The 16,885-nt window shown below is 39.5% G+C and overlaps 1 protein-coding gene across 1 annotated transcript in view; it reads left to right on the forward strand.

Moving 5' to 3' along the window:
- Positions 1 to 16,885, forward strand: part of KHDRBS2 (KH RNA binding domain containing, signal transduction associated 2) — a 308,356-nt gene that overhangs the window by 198,982 nt on the left and 92,489 nt on the right. Inside the window, exons 5-6 of the mRNA XM_059843398.1 lie at positions 12,380 to 12,507; positions 14,981 to 15,176. Coding sequence (XP_059699381.1) covers positions 12,380 to 12,507; positions 14,981 to 15,176 — 324 coding nt within the window. The remainder of the gene's footprint in view (positions 1 to 12,379; positions 12,508 to 14,980; positions 15,177 to 16,885) is intronic.

The raw sequence follows: 16,885 nt of genomic DNA on the forward strand, positions 1-16,885 counted from the left end.
ATAGCACTCTTTCCTTCAAAAAAACAAGTGATGCAGTTATTGTTATTTCTTTAGTGTCCACTCATATTTTCTATGATTAAATGAATTATTATATTGAAAGACAAGGTATATAGTTGTCCTAAACATGAAACATTTATTTAAATTTAGAACATTTTTATTGAATTTAATGGAAAACCAGAAGGAAGGTCTTGCACAGATTTCCACCATGCTTCTAAAATCAATAATGTAGAACTGGGTTAATTATGGTTAAATAATAATTTGGAACTAATGGGTTCACAATTGTATTCAGTTCCACATAATTCCACTGTAAGTCTATGTAATTTTTTGGTTGGAAAACATGCCAAGTTAGGTGACAGATATTTACGTATATTTTGATGTTAAGATAGCTCACCACAGACTTTCTAGCAGTATAGAAGACTGGTAAGGAATCATCATTGAGGTTTTTTTTTTTTTTTTGTATTCACATCACAGCTGAGGCTTATTAGCATTACCTATTATTTTTAGATAAAAAATAAATGAAGTTACATTTTTAGCTCTATGACTAACACCCCTGTATCTCCACAATTTGTCACTGTGGAGCTACAAATGTGATATATTTGGAATAACATGTCACCTGCTCCCGCTTTTAGTCCCAGAAGAGCACTGAAATCAGTGGGATCCTTTTTCATAGTCAAGAATATAGGGTTGATTTCTAACCCCAGTTGTGATTCTGCAGTGAAATCAGGTGAGGCTTGAGCTCACCAGGCAGCAGGGTTCTGGGTGCCTGGTTTGGGTGTGTTGGTGGGGTTTGTATGAGTGGGGTGGCTGTCCTGAAGCCCTGAACACAGGTGGAGGCAGTGGCACTCACACTTGGGCTCTGAACAAACATTCCACTTTTGTGCTGAATGGGAAATCTGCTTGGAAAATTCAGCCTATGTGGCACCTGGTTAACAGCTGCTGGCATTCACTTTCCAGATGGAATTGGTGAGTCCCTTTAAGGTGGCACTGAGCTCAGCAAAGTTCTTCAGGGCATTGGAGTTGTGCTTACTCATAAAACATCTCAATCTGCCCTTGTATTTTAAGGTAAAAAAAGAAAAGGTGAGACCTTAAGTTTAATTTCCTAATTACTCAACCGTATTTTTAGTATCCCAATTAAGAGTGTGACTTTAGGAAAGCAAATTTGTGGCCAGGATAATGTTAGCCATATTACTAATAAATAATATTGACTTAATAACCAGTCATCAATATATGCTGCATTTCAAATACCTGTACTTGCTTTCACACAGATTTAGAAAACAATTACAGAAACTTCTTGCTTTAGCTATTTAGGAAAGACTGAAAAACATAGTTCTAATATAAAAGAGTGATTAACATCTGCCTTAGAAAAAGTTCTGTGAGGATTCCTTTCCTTTCACCCAGTCATCATCTGTGCATTTTCTGCTATGAGAAAAAGAAAAAAAATCATCTCTGTGAATAAAGAAGAAAGTAACTTAATAATTCTCTTTTTCTAGATTTCTGACTCATAGTACAGAACTAAATTTATTAGGGCTTCTCTTTGATAAGGGTCCAGATTAGTAGCTTCAAAGAGACTTAGACATTCTGATACATTTCAGTGATGCCTATTCATAATAAGCAGGAAGGACAACTATATATGTTCTTATATGCCATTATTTGAATATTGTAAATAAATGTATACATGATATAAGTTTTAGAAATATTTAAAAAATAAGTATTATTAAGAAAATGTTAAAACATTTGTAAGTGCAAACTGTGTGGAGAGCAGTAAGAAGGAGCTAGGTGGGGTCACTTTTAAAATCCTTCAACATGTCTATAACAGTAAAATAATGTCTGATAGAAAGCAACTGAACACGTCTTTTCCAAACCCATTTTACCTTCTTCCCCTCTTTTCCCTTTTCAGTACCATATACAATTACTGATCACATTTCTTGGAAATATGATAGTTAAGTCTGACTTCTTTTTATGGCATTTACATCTTTCAATATGCCTGTGGTTTTCCTCTTGAGAGTACAGTTTGCTTCTGTGCCCAGTGAATATCATTAGGGTTACCTGATGCAGGAATAGATCACATTGGGAGCAACACTGGAGTGAATGCAAAAGCTGGGATGAAATACAGACCCTCATATACTGAATGGAATGTCTTGCTATAAATGCAGCTCTTTAGAAGCTGTTTTTCTGCTTCTTAATGCTGTTTATAAATAGATTTTTTTGCCTGTAAGTTTTCTGGCAGCATTCCGCATGACAGCCTACATCCCTTCCTCTGCTTTACTGCCACTTGGATTAAGAGTTGGGCTTGATCTTCAGTTGTTTGTGTTCAGATGTTTTCAGTGAGTGGGTCCTTCAGTGGGGAACTTATTGCACTTTTCCCCTTGAACCTGTAGAATTTGTATTTGATCTTAAGCTGGTCTTCTTGTGCAGCCACCTGGAGAGGGATAGGGTAGGCACAGCAGCCATGAAGAAATCTAAGAATCAAAAAGACTTTTTGCTGCCTGGTAAGAAGCAGGAATTAGATTATATTCTGTTAACAGAAAAAAAAAAAAAAAAAAAGGTGGTAATTCTATTAAAATACCTCAAAACCTTCTTCTACACATGCTACAGAGAAAAAAAGAAGACATAAATATCCTGGTGGATAAAGTTATTTAAAGGGTTTATGCAATAACAAAATAAAATATATTCAACTTTATTAGATAAATGATTACATTATTATCATGCAATATATTAAATTGTTTAGCTTGAAAATCTAAAAGTACTTTCACCTAGATCTGTCTGCATTAATTACTTACTCAGTTTTATATATTTCATTCTTAATCTTTCATATAATATGTATTTTATGGAGAGCAGAGAGACACTTGGGAATGAGTATATCTGTACTTGGCACATGGCCTAATCTTTCCTTTGTAAATTATTTTCTACCTCTTTTTACTCCTTGTTATTTCCTTAATAATTTTTCCTTTTGTCTCAAATCTCATTCTGAAAAAAAACAAGCTTAAAACCGATGCATACCTTTCTAATGGGATTATTAAATCAGCTATTTTAAACCTATGTACTCATTGCTAATTTTCAGAGCTTGCCATTTGCTTTGGTTTTCCACTGTCATAATTTCAGCTTTTCTTGTTTGATATGTTTCTTTTTCTTTCACTATTTTTTATTTATTTATATATTTCTACTCTTTCTCACATGAAATTAGGCATAAACTTCAGAAAGCTAAATGTATATTATTTTAATAGTCTTAGTTCCAGATAGTGACCCTGGGATTCAATAGCAGCATTCTTTAACTGTCTTTTCTTCATGCTTATTGAATTTAATATGGAGAGGGGGACTCCTTGCATACCTGCTTGTTCTCCTGTGATTGTCCTCTGTACCATTATGCTGGTTATCCATAAATCTACCAGCAATGAAACTAATTTAGATTACAGCAGTTCAAACCAAGCAGATTGAAAATATCTTCGATTCCAGCGGTGAAAATTGCTCTTGTATTTTTATGATGCTATTACAGACCATCTTCCCAGCATGTATCTTTTTTTTTTTTTTCTCCTTACTATGCAGAAAGTCTTGCCACTGCATGGGAGGTACTGTGCTGTTTACTTTGGGTTAGTCAGATTGCTGTGTAGGAGGAGTGCATGAGAAGTAGAGATACTGTGTTTTCTGTCTCAACCTCTGGCTAGGTGTTGGCTAGGAAAATGCTGAGGCACTGCTGCTGCCTTCCAAAGCCAAGCCCTCATGGCAGCCTGAGGTTCCCAGAAGGAGTTTCTGTCACCATCCTTTCTTTTGCTGTCAGTCCAGCTTTGCCACCAGTTTGTTCTCTGCCAAGCAGCTGTGGCAGGCAGTGATGGTTCTAGTGCCATCGGGAGTGGAGACAGTGCTGCTCCAGTCCTCAGTGACCTGGGAGGTCTTGTTTATTTTAAGCCTACAAAAAAACTTCATAGACACAGACTAGGACTAAATTGGATGATCAGAGAGATATTCAGGGCTCCTAAAGGGCCCTGCATGCAGCAGATATAGAACCCAGCAGAACCTAGGTTAGTCTGGAGCAGTCAATTTTCTAGAAAAATGGAGGACCAAGCACATAGGCCATGCTACCATTCCCACAGCTCCTCTGTAAAGACAGTGCTGACTATAATCACCCTTCTGCCAGATTCTGCTCCCAGACCACAGCTGGGTCTGTGGTAAGTGAAATTTAAAATATTCTTTATCTCCTGACTTATGGTTATTAATAGATTTCAGTATATGCTATCAGAATTATTAAGAAATTTCTGCTCTGCATCTGTAAAATAGACTTAGTGTAGTCCTTACTCCAAGGACAGCTCATGGTATCATAATCCTGTATTGGAATAAGTAAAAAAAGCCCTAAAATTGATTTAAAAACTAGTTCCTTGTCATGTATCAAGTTCAGTTCCAGTGTATTATATGCTATCAACCTGTACAGATTATCACCTAATGAGATTTTTTGAAGTTCTGAAACGATCCAGAAGCTGTAAAAGAAAGGGCACTCCACAGACCTCTGGTAAGATACTTTCTTGCCCAGACCTGTCTTTCTTGGTCACCCTTTCTAGTCTCTTTAGGTCAAGCAGCAAGTTTTGTTTACTGTGCCCATGGGGCTGAGGGAGTGTGGCTGTAGCCAGGCTGGACAAGACAGGCAATCTAAACAAGAGTAAACACATCTGAATTTTGCTGGCTGCTGTTGCCATCCCTGGTATCTTTGACTAGGGAACTGCAAACCTCCAGCAATGGATCAGCAGGAGGCAATCTGGGTCTCACCTGGCATAGCTGGAATAAAAATGTTGCATGTGTACTGTGCATAGCTTGTTACTTGTGTTGGCTTCCATGTAAATTATAGCAGACAGTTAATCCAGCCTTAAGAGCAGGTAATGATCTCATTAGTAGCAGAGCTTCAGCAAACAGCTGGAGAACAGTGGCAGTCCTACTCCTCTCCCTGCCTCCTTTGAAGCAACTGGGTTTTCCTGGAGGAAGAACAGCCATATCACATCCCTTCATTCCAAGAAGCCAGTGTAAACATCCAGTGGGAATCCATAACAATTTCTTTAGGATTAGGTGGCTGCACCACCCTTCCTGTAGCCTGCTATATTCCCTCTGCTCTTATTACCAATTCCCTTATAAGTCTCTTTCAAGTGACAGCTGTAAATAAGCACAAGTCTCTGGCAGGCAGAGCTCACTTGGAATTAAATTCAGGGATAGGGAGCTGTCAGCTAAGCGACTTCTGTGGCAGCATAGCTGTCGTTTGAATGAATTACAGACCACAGTATCCATTTCTATGGGGCCTGTGAGCAAGAGGGGTGGAACAAACTGGAGTAAATGGCTGAAATTAAATACAGGCTTCTGCAAGTTTTTCAAAAGCCATGTCCCCATCTTCAGTGTGATTATTTTGTGTGGTTAAAAGCATTTCCATGTAAACTGTAATAATCTTCTGTTGAAAGGTCTCTTTAGTATGAAAAACAAAATTTAAATTGGTTATGCAATTAGCTGAGACTTATTTTGCTCTGTTCTGTCAAAGACTAAAATATCTGGGTCGAAGTTTCTTAGCACTTTGCCTATGTACAATTTCCACCCTGGGATTGGCAGCTTCTCTTCAGATGCCGAGGAGCAAACACCCCCCTCCCTTCCACTCTGCTTGTAGAGAGCGATGCCCCATGCTGATGATGCCAGGCAGATTTAATTGTGCATGCTCAAAGAGAAAAATGACATCCACGCTTGGGTGAGTGCTCTCTGTGGCAAGCTGACAAATCCCCCAGCTGTCAACTAACCTCAAAGGCAAGTGTACGTGGCTCTAGCTTATGTCTGCTTGCTTTCTGCCCATAGGCATTTAGAAGCTGAAACTCATATTGGCTGCAACACATTCAAACTGCAACTGAAAGAAATGTATGGTCTGTTTTATGTGTTTCAATCTCTAAGGGTGATTCACACAATTATGGTTTATTTTTCAGACTGGCTGTAATCAGGTAAAGGCAGCAGCTTTTTGCATATGGGGCAAGTGAAAGTGCATAACGGTTATGGCTGTAGATCTGCCTAAGATGCTGATTGCTTAGAGAAAGTAATTTCTTCCTTGGGCTCAGTGGATTATATTTATATTTTTGTATATTTATTGGGGTCTGCCAGAGAACTACATGCATACAAAATGGCCTTACTTGAGTGCCAGTGTATATGGGCAAATGCAAAGAGGCGTGTGTTGCTAACGGGGTACTGGAGTCATTTTGGCAGCCGCTTTGTTACTTGGGGTGCACTGCAGGCTGTCCATCTAAACCCATCATTACCTGGCACCTATGCTCTGGTGTGATAACCAGAGCAATCTGTGAACGGGCAAAGAGCCATCCTAACAGATGGCTTTGACTGTAGGTAACCAGGAAACCATTCATATACATTAAACATGGGTTCAGCGAGTGTGGGTGTTATCTGGGAACATCAAACCAGCTGTGGGGTTTGAGCTTCTCCATGTACTGTTGAGAACATATGCCATACCCATCATACACACAGGGAGGGTAGGCTAGAGCCAGTTTCCACAGGTCTGGTGAACTTTGTAGGAATTGCTTGGTTGGGCATGGTTTCAGCTACAGATGAATCTCATATTTTGCAATGGACTTCAAATTAATATTAGAAAGACAAAGCATGAAGCTTAAGGATGCAGTTCATAGAATCATAGAATGGCTTGAATTGAAAGGGACCTTAAAGATCGCCTAGTTCCAACCACCTCCTACTAGACCAGATTGTTCAGAGCCCCATCCAACTTGGCCTTGAACACTGCCAGGGATGGGTGATCCACAGCATCTCTGGGCCACGTGTCCCATTGCTTTACCACCATCACAGTAAAGAATTTTTTCCTAATATCTAATTTAAACCTACTCTTTCAGTTTGAAAGTAGTCTTGTGACTCTGTGCCCTTTTAAGAAGTCTCTCCATCTTTCTCATATTCTCCCCTCAGGTACTGGAGTGACACAATTAGATCACTCCAAAGCCTTCTTTTTACCAGGCTGAACAATTGCAGCTCTTGGCCTTTCCTCATAGCAGGGGTGCTCCAGCCCTCTGACCATCTTGGTGTCCCTCTTCTGGACTCATTCCAACATGTCCACGTCCTTCCTGTGCTGAGGACCACAGAACTGGATGCAGAGCTGCAGGTGGGGTCTCACCAGAGTGGAGCAGAGGGGCAGAATCCCCTCCTCACCCTGCTGACCATGCTACCATGCTGCTTTTGGTGCAGCCCAGGACATGTTTGGCTTTCTGGACTGCAAGCTGACATTGCCAAGTCACTCTCTCATCCACCAGCACCCCCAGGTCCTTCCCATCAGGGCTGCTCTGGATCTGCTCATCCCCCAGCCTGGATTGATATCAGGGATTGCCCTGACCCAGGTGCAGCAATTAATTTACATGCCCACCTCAGGAGCTGTCTCAGCCAAATTTAAGGTAATGGAGAGGACTATCCAATCTACCTGGCACAATTGTTCTAAGTCTACTAACCTGACACTGATAAATGCTATTGGTATGTGCAGAAAGAAGTTCAGTATGTTTATATTTGAGTGCACTGGAGTCTTAGAGCAGGATTTTAAAATGTAAAAAAGTAACAGGAAATACCAAATATCTCATCAACTCAGGATTTAGTTTGTCAAGTACTTCAAGTACTGAGCAGCCAGTACTATTCTTTTTTGTAACAGCCTGATATTAAAGCACTCAACTAAAAAGTGGAAATTCCAGGGTTCTTGGCCTCTTCAGTGTACTGAACTGCAGATCCTGACCCCGTGAGTCCAGATAAGTGGCTCTCACTATGCCCTGAAGCTGAAGTATAGCACAGTTTACCATTGTAAGGACAAAAAAGCAGGAACTCCAGGAACTCCTTATCACCAGGTATTTTCACAGTGCTTTTTAGTGCTTCCCCATATACAGAAGGGAGCATGTGGACAATGTCTCTTTTAGTATCCAAAATTAGAATGTATCTAAAACCAAACAAAACAAAAGGGCTATATTCCCATCACCTGGCTCCACCTAAAATTCACTGTGTCTTCTGTGTCCCATTTTCTGGCTGTGAGTTTTCTGAAGCATGTACTCAATGGAAATTTTAGCCTAATTGGAATTTAAGCTGCCTGAAAATAGCCCCAAGGCAGCACCAGCAGAATTTAGGGGAGATTGTCTAGCTTCAGTGAATCTGGGCAAATACACAGAGCCCTGGAATTCTTTTGCTGATACAAGGAGCTGGGCAGGATGCAGAAATGATGCAGGAGTCCAAATCCATCTCCTGTTCCCTTTCTGCTCCCTGAGCACAGGAAGAGAGTGTGTCAGGATGGGCAAACATATGTCAGGGAATGTGGTGCTCTGTGCTGGCAACACAGAGCTTCAGAGGATGTTACATGTGTGGGAGTGAAAGAGTTCTTTATTCATGCTTCAAAATTGTCAGTGTGAAATATTGTGATTATCATTTTAGATTTGACATGTATAACTCCGCATTTTTAAGGTAGTTTGAATGTAACCTAAATTACTCTTCCCCTAGCTATCTGGTAAGAATGAAATTCAGCTGTCACAGATAAGAGTAATGATATTTATTAATAGAATTATAATAGAACTTAAATGGGCAGAGTACATCAGGACAGGAGATCACAGTCCTTTAAGGATTGATTTATCATTAACTTCTATGAGCCTTTGTTATGCTAATGATAGATACATATTCCCCAAATCCTTTTGGTCTTTCCGTGCCTTACCCTTTGATTTCTTTATTAACTCTCTTCCCTTGTCACTACATGTTCTTGTTAATTCAGATCAGGTTTTGGAACTTGCATCATACTTTGCTTTTCTTTTACCAAAATGGTTTATTGAGTTCTCTGGCAGCTTATGTGCTTTCCCCTCTTTGCTGCATCTCCTGCCAGTGCTTCTAGACCTGTGGGGGAGCTGCCCCCAGCCAGACTCTGATTTCCTGGAAAACCTGCTCATGGGTTTCCTTTGTTCCTACAACATTCAAGGCAACCAACCTAATTAATCACTCCAAACCTTCATTAATAAACGTAATTGCAGTAATTTGGGGTAAACATGTTGATGTTTTCTGGACTACTGAATGTTTTTTTAAAACATGTAATTTGGTTTTTTAGGCATTTACATAAACATGCAATTTATGGTAGCCCTAGATGCTATGATTTTGCTGATGCTGAAAGTCCTTCACATTTCTAAAGTCAAGATTTGTGTTTAGGTGAATAGTCATAGACATGGGTGGTTAGCTCACAGTTAGCAAACACTGACCACCATGATAAAAGTCAATTGCAGCCTCCTTATCAGCAGCAAATGAAAAAGCTGTTTATAGGTAGTTATGTCTTTAGGGATATAAACAAGAGCAAAATAAATAGGTCAATGTAGATTATCAGCTGTAAGAATAGGTATAAGACTAATAGAAGGCTATAAGAAAAGCTATGAAGTACAGGACATTTTTCATGAGCTTATTTTAACATAAAAAGGAGGTTGTTTTGGGTTTTTTTTTCTTGGAACAGAATATACTGCTGTAGTGTGTAGCTACTTCCTTGTTCTTCGTTCAGTATAGGTATGCCTTGAAACATCATGTACTCTTTTTTGGAACTAGATATATATGAAACATCAGCAGCATAATTTTGCTCATGTGCTGAGCTCTGAACTCAGATGCAATTAAATATTCATCAGGATAGATACCCTGACTCTAGCTATACTTGTAGCAGCTATGAAAGATTAATTCAGTGTTATGTTTCTGTTTAAGGGAAGAGGAAAAATGAGAATTTATGTTGAAAATTTCAGGTTTCATGTTTAGAAATTATGATCCTTATGCTTTTTAAGGAGCCTGTAAGATAAATTATCTATATAGAGTTATATTTTTAATAAAATAATTCTCTTTCAAGAGACCTGTCCCAGCATCTTCCTTTGGGAGTACTTTGCTGTCTTTACCTTGTCATTTCAAAATATGCTGTTTCTTAACTGAATGTGCAGCAAATAACCTGCACACAAAAACTAAGGGCATTGCATAACAGAATGGTGAAGTTTTTCAGATGTTGTTTTATATTATAAATGTGACTTGTGTTTTCTGTTTTGTTGATACTAAGATTTTAAATTATATTTTTACCTGAGGGCGTAATAGTTTCTTTGAGGCAATTTCTAGTAGAATTCATTTATACAGTAATATTCCAAAAGAGAGGGGTTAAAGCAGCAACACAGACATTACAATTTCTGATCCTTGCAGGTCGGTTTTTTGGGGTTTTTTTTCCCTCCCACATTTTCCTTTTACAAAATGTACCTACATTATTAATGTATTAATGTAGTTTGGTCTCAGTACCCGTGTGGAATTTGGAGGGTGAATTTAATCAGCAAGTTTGAAGTCCTAATCCTTGTAAAGCCAGTACGAATAACAGGTGATATTAAGAGGACACAGTTGATGGTACCTGTTCCAACAATTGATGTAAATGTGATCTCACTGATTCTGTTTTTCCCTCTGTATTTTACAGAGCACATTAATTTAGAAGATGTCTTTGGTTTATAACTATTAGTGTTAGAAGGATAGAAAAAAGTTCAAAAAGATCTGAACATGATATGAAATGAAAGCCATTATCTATTTTATTGTCAAATTAGGGATTTGCCTAATAAATTAGATGAACTAATTTTAATTATGATTGTGCTGCAATTATCACACACTATATTGTATAAATAGGGTTCTTTTCTGAATTTCAGTAATAGATTTTTCTCCAGCTACACACTCTAGATTTTAGAATTGAAATTGTGACCAGGCCTACACTCTTAGAACACAGCAGGATAAGGATCATATCTTTAAACAGATTTCCTGGACCTCCTTAGGTGGGAGAAGGAACAAGCAAGGCCACAGTTTGAGCTCAACATTTGCTTGGTCTTCAACTTGGCTGAAAGAGGTGTCACTTGTAATGCATTTTCAGGTCCTTGCATGACAGTCAATGGCAGTTGCTTGTGGAACGATGGAAGGACAGAAGAGCTGAATTTCAATAATCTTTCTGTTTTGAAACAATAATTAGCTATCACATAGCTGTGCTGCCAGTGAGCTCGTTGCTGCAGCAGACTTTCAGTACAGTGATCAGCTGGATAAAATGGAAGGAAGCTTAAAAAAAAAACAAAAAAAGAAATTTCTGACAGAGGAATTTGAACAAACATAAAGTAAATGTCTCCATTGTTGTGTATTATAGTGGATGAGACACTCTATAGACAGAAAAGAGCAGCTTCAGGTTCACAAGCACTGGTCCTCATGGGGTACTTCAACGTCCCCAAGATCTGTTGGAGGGACAACACAGCAGGGCAAGTGCATTCCTGGAATACATTGAGAGTAAATTCCTTCTCCTGGTGCTGGAGAAGCCATTGGGGAGATACTCTGTGCTGGACTTTGTTCTCACCAGCAGGGAGGGGCTGCTGGGGAAGGTGAAACTCAAGGCTAGCCTGGGCTGCAGTGACCATGAAATGATGGAGCTCAGAGCCTTAGGGCAGGGAGGAGAGTGCACAGCAAGGTCTGGCCTGGACCTGAGGAGAGCAGACTTTACTTTTTCCAGGGAACTGCTCTGTGGAGTGCAGTAGAATAGAGCCCTGGGAGGAAGAGGGGCCCAGCAGACATAGTCCACATTCAAGGATCACCTCGCTCAATCATGCATTCCAATGAAGAGGAAGTCAACACAGTGTCCATGTCAGGAGGCTTGGAATTAGATCTTTAAGGTCCCTTCCAACCCAAATAATTTTATGAGTCTGCGATTCTATTTTGTATCAGTGAGAAAAGGAAGTTCATCTGGTGTTCTGTTAACTGAGCCAAAAGAAATTGCAGTGCTAAAGTCTATACCCTGTTGACATAAAATGGGCCTATTTTATTTTATTTTATTTTATATTTTTTATAGTAAACATAACTTTGTTACTTGGCTGTTTCAGGATATACAAAATAAGTGAATTCTACATTTTGTAATGCTAATTGGTATTGAATTAAATCATCCAGTCATGTTAATATTCAAAATAAGGTAGAATTTGTATTTTAAGTGTATAAAAGTAGCCAGGGAAGTTTGCAAAAAAAAATTATAAAATGCTTTTTTTGGGTCTAATTACAAGTCGATTGAAATTAGTACCTTTTGTATGTGAAAGTCCATCTGCATTTTGCATATAGATGCATTTCTCGGTAATTATGCCTTCTATGGCTTTTGTGGGTTTTTTTGCATGTTCATACTCTTTATGTCCACCTTCACTACCCATACACCTACATTTTTCTGTTCATATATTATAGGCAGTTGTCCACTCCCACTTGTACAATTTTTCAGCATACCAGTGATAATGCAGAACAATTCACCAAAATGCCATCCACAGAATTTCTGGTTTGGTTGGTTTGCCAGCTCAGCCAAAATACAAAGTTTCAGAAAGCTTCACCTTTTGCATTTCAGGATTATAACGATGAAATTCGCCAGGAGCAGCTGAGAGAGCTTTCATATTTGAACGGTTCTGAGGATTCATCACGTGGACGGGGCATTCGAGGAAGAGGGATCCGTGTGCCACCTGCAGCTCCTTCAAGGTGTGGTAACCTGAGCCATTATGTTAGTAGTTTACAAAATGTAAGCAATAGTAAAAAAAACCCCATCGTTAAAAAAAAAGAAAAAAAATACAGTTTCATACATATCCTGGTCGGTAAACCAAAATATCTATCTTCTGATAACTGGTGTGGTCTATAGTGTTCCAGATTTTCTGATCTATAGGTCACATGGCACAGTGAGTGACAACAGATGATAGCAGATTATGAAGACAGGAAAAGGATGTTTCTAAGAATACTTTTATGCTAGTACTAAGGCAGTATGGTCAGTAACATAAAATGTTTGGTCAAAATAATAGTGTAGTCAGAGAAGGCCTCATGGTCTAGGTGGAACTTTATTTGCCAAATAATTACTTTTTATACATATTACAGCTATACTGTCTGTATATACAAATATACCTATATAGATAAACTTCATTATATGTGTTGATGGGTAATCAGTTTTAAGTTAATTTGATTGGCATAATCTAAAAACTTTGGGGTGTGAATGTGCCTGAGTATTTTTTCATATCTAAAGAACATATATCTCTGCTTATTATTAAGGCCAGTGTAAAATTTGTTTTTCCCTGTGAACTCTTAAGAACTTCATTTCCTTGAGTATCTAAGTTACCTAGCTCCTTCTAGTCTTCTCTCCATAAAGGCAATTTCAAGATGAGTCCTAAAAAATGAACACTTTTTTTGGAGGAAATAGGATATGGGGATGCCTTATGTTGTGCTGACAAAGGAGTTGATCAGTAATTGAATGGGCTGATCTTTCCTATGACCTCTGTGGTTTTTTCCCTGAGGGTGTCTCTCATGTTTACCATCAGTTTTTCCTACATGAGCTTTTTAATTGGCAGTGTGATGCACTTACACAGAAATTTTTGCAGTTGGCATTCATGACCATCTTCTACTCAAAGAGTATCTGGGTTCAGTCTTCCTGACATCCAAGATCTCTGAACAGCTTGACTTAATAATGCTGTTCAGAATGTCACTGCAGCAAACTAGCAGCTTTTAAATTGGCTTCAAAGCATAATTGGTGGAGTTCTGGCCTCCAATTCCTGCAAAATGCCCAGATGATTGAATCAGTTACACCGATCCTGTAATCTTGGATGCCTTCCCTAATTTCCAGTCAAAAATCCCGGGAGAATATTAAAAAAGAACTGTTGAAGCAAGTCCAGAGGAAGGCCAAAAAGTGGTCGGAGGTCTGGAGCACCTCTCCTTATGAAGTCAGGCTGAGAGAGATGGGTTGTTCAGCCCAGAGAAGAGAGGGCCCCAGGGATACCTCATTGCAGCCATTCCATATAAAAAAAGGGCTAATAAGAAAGAGAGAGACTTTGTGCTAGTCTTAAATGAAAAGAGGTTGGACATAGGGAAGAAACACTGGAAAAAGTTGTGGGTGCCCCATCCCTGGAAGTGTCCAAGGTCAAGTTGGACATATCTTTAACGATTCAATCTAGTGAAAGATGTCCCTGCCCAAGGCATGGGGTTTTGACTGGAGGATCTCTGAAGGTCCCTTCCAGCACAAACCATTCACTGATTCTGCGAGTCTAAAATCATCTACTGAAACTTGTGGTAAAGTAACGAACACCACAAGGTAATGCAGTGGGTTTGGTTGTCTCAGCAGGGAACAAGCCACAGTTCCTACTGCTACAGGAGACCTGAGTTCCATTCACAGCTGTTGATCTGGGTGTCATGCAGGGTTGTTTTACCTGGCGTTCACAGTCTTCCAAAAAGACAGCACACCAGGAGCATATTGCTGTCACACAAAACTCACAGACTGCTACCCTGATTTATCCCCCTTCTGTTTCATCACATGATATAGATATAAGTCTTTCTAAACAGCATCAGCTTCTTCTGACTTACTAATTTGTACAGCAAGGGAGATACAGCATAAGTAGCCCAGAGGATGCTAAACCTCTTTCCATGCTTGTCTATATGCTCTATTCTCTCTGTGCAGTGGGGGAAGGTAGAATCCCACACTACCAATCCTTTGTGCTGAACTAAGTTAGAAAGGAAGAAAAGTTATTCCTCTCCTTTTATATTCTTCCTCAACTTTGCCTTGCAAGTTTCTGTTGTCCTGCAATATCTTCTGCCAATCCATTTCTCTCACTCACCAATAAGCATGAAAATGAGAGTGATGACTGCTCTTGTAAAATAGTTTGAGAGCAACAGAAGAGGTTCCTCGTTTTCTTCATCTTCTGGAACTGCTTTGGAGTAATTCTGCAACCCTGTGAATTACAATGATTCAGAATCTAATTAGTACAAGCAACAAGAGGATCAGGTGCAAAAGGCACTGGGTAGTTTAAAAATAATATCTTTCCATAATATGAGTTCTGCCTGAGATGTTGCCTCAAAGTGCTTGACATTGTAGCTGCCAAAACCCCAGAGTTACATGATGCTTTAAATAGTAGTAAAAACGTGAGAGCCTTTAAAATGGGGACACGCCAGAGTGATCATTGCTTTCTGCTCCCCGCAGGGGCCGTGGGGGAGCCATTCCCCCCCCGCTGCCTGGCCGAGGTGCCCAAGCGCCCCGAGGAGCGCCGGTGACACGCGGAGCGCTCCCCGTCGCCCCGGTGGCCAGGGGCGTGCCCACCCCTCGGGCCAGGGGCGCCCCGTCCGTGCCGGGTTACCGACCGCCCCCGCCGCCCGCACACGAGCCCTATGAAGACTATGTAAGTAAATGCCCTCATTCACAACCCGTGAGCCAAGCTCTGCCATGGACATGGCGTCCTTCCGAGATGGAATAGTCCAGGCCAAAAGAGAAAGCTCCTCTGTCTCTAACGCTTTTCCCTGCAGGTGAACGGCAGTCTGGGTGATGCAGTGTGTCTGCAGGCCTGTGCTTGGCAATGTGGGTTTGTAGTTTGTTCACAGCTTAGTTTTGGATATGAGAGCTCATGCTGGATAGTTCTTGGGGTGTCACAAAAGAGAAATACAGATATTCTAAAATATGTATTGTATACTTAAAGTCAGTTTTTACTGTAACCAGGGTCCTAAGAATAACAGCTTACACACTTTGTGAGAAAATGAGGAGGTGGAGGGGAAGCAGGCTGTTGTTCCAAATCCTTTTTATTACATATTTGTATTCAACACTGTGCTACAGATACATAACAAATAGAAATTCAGGTAGTTTTCATGAAAGCTGATACAATGATTCATCTTTAGCCAGGAGCAGTACTAACTGACTGTCACCTTTTCTTATGAGGTGTTAAAAATAATTGTGCTGTACACATCAAAGCTTTCAAGTCATCCTCATTAATGTTTCCTCCTGGAACTATCACCATAACAACAGATATCCAAATAGAGAAGAAAGTGCTATCAAATATGATGTCTGAATTTTTCCAGCCATGGCAAGTCCAAGAGTAGTATGAACGTCCAATCTATTCCCTAATACTACCACCAGGGAAAGATGCACTTTTATTCAGTTAATAGTCTTCCTAGAACAGAAGGAAGGAGAATGAATCAGAAATTATTCTTTGTTTTTAAAGCTTCACTCAACCATGTGTATTTGTAATGTAGCGACTAGATCACAGCCACTTCAAATCAGGGATGCACATTCTCTTAATTCTAAGAATCACAATTGAGCAACAGCAGCAAGAAAGGAGGGGGGGAAAAGTCACTCCTCTATTACTTCAACACATTTTCCATTAATGAATGAGCTAAAAGTCCTGCTAAGAAATGGAATTTCATAAGTACACACTTCCTTGACAGTGTATTATTGTCTGTTAGTATCAAATGTATGAGACCTTCCTTTCTGTGCAGATACAGAACCCTTGTAACATAAAATTAGGATTATAATTGAAGTAATTTCTTTTTTCATTTACAGTAGTAGTAAATGTCCTAGAGTATTAACCATCTTCTAGGTAGCATTTCTTGCACTTTTTCTGGATGGTAAATGTATGGAAAGCAAAATGAGAGAGAAGTTGAGGCAGATGGATTATCCAGGTTAGAAAGGCATTCAGCCAGTTCCCTGTATTTTTGAAATGCCCACACTCTCAGGAGCACAAAACATAGACCCAATTAAAATAGTCAGTTTAATTTGTGATACATTAGTCCAGTAAAAACGAACATATGTGTTTGTGGGTTTTTTCCCCCTTCTTAGACAGCAGCTAAAAAAGTGCTGCCTTCTTGGTCAAAATTCACGTTTTGGAGATCTTCCATCTCCTGTGTCCTTTCAACATCTCTATTCCACAGCTAGGAATATATTAGCTTGCTATCATGCACCAGTTTGCAATGAAAATTTCTTGTTATTTTATAGAAGTTTATAAGTTCAGTCTAAATAATTTTCTGGGCTGAGATAATAACTAGAACTCTGATGCTATGCTGTTACAAGGAAAAGTTCACTGTCATATATCTGCGTATAATATTGAAAATGATGTTTTAG

This window comes from Haemorhous mexicanus, chromosome 3 (genome assembly GCF_027477595.1).
Source record: "Haemorhous mexicanus isolate bHaeMex1 chromosome 3, bHaeMex1.pri, whole genome shotgun sequence".
Classification (NCBI taxonomy): domain Eukaryota; kingdom Metazoa; phylum Chordata; class Aves; order Passeriformes; family Fringillidae; genus Haemorhous; species Haemorhous mexicanus.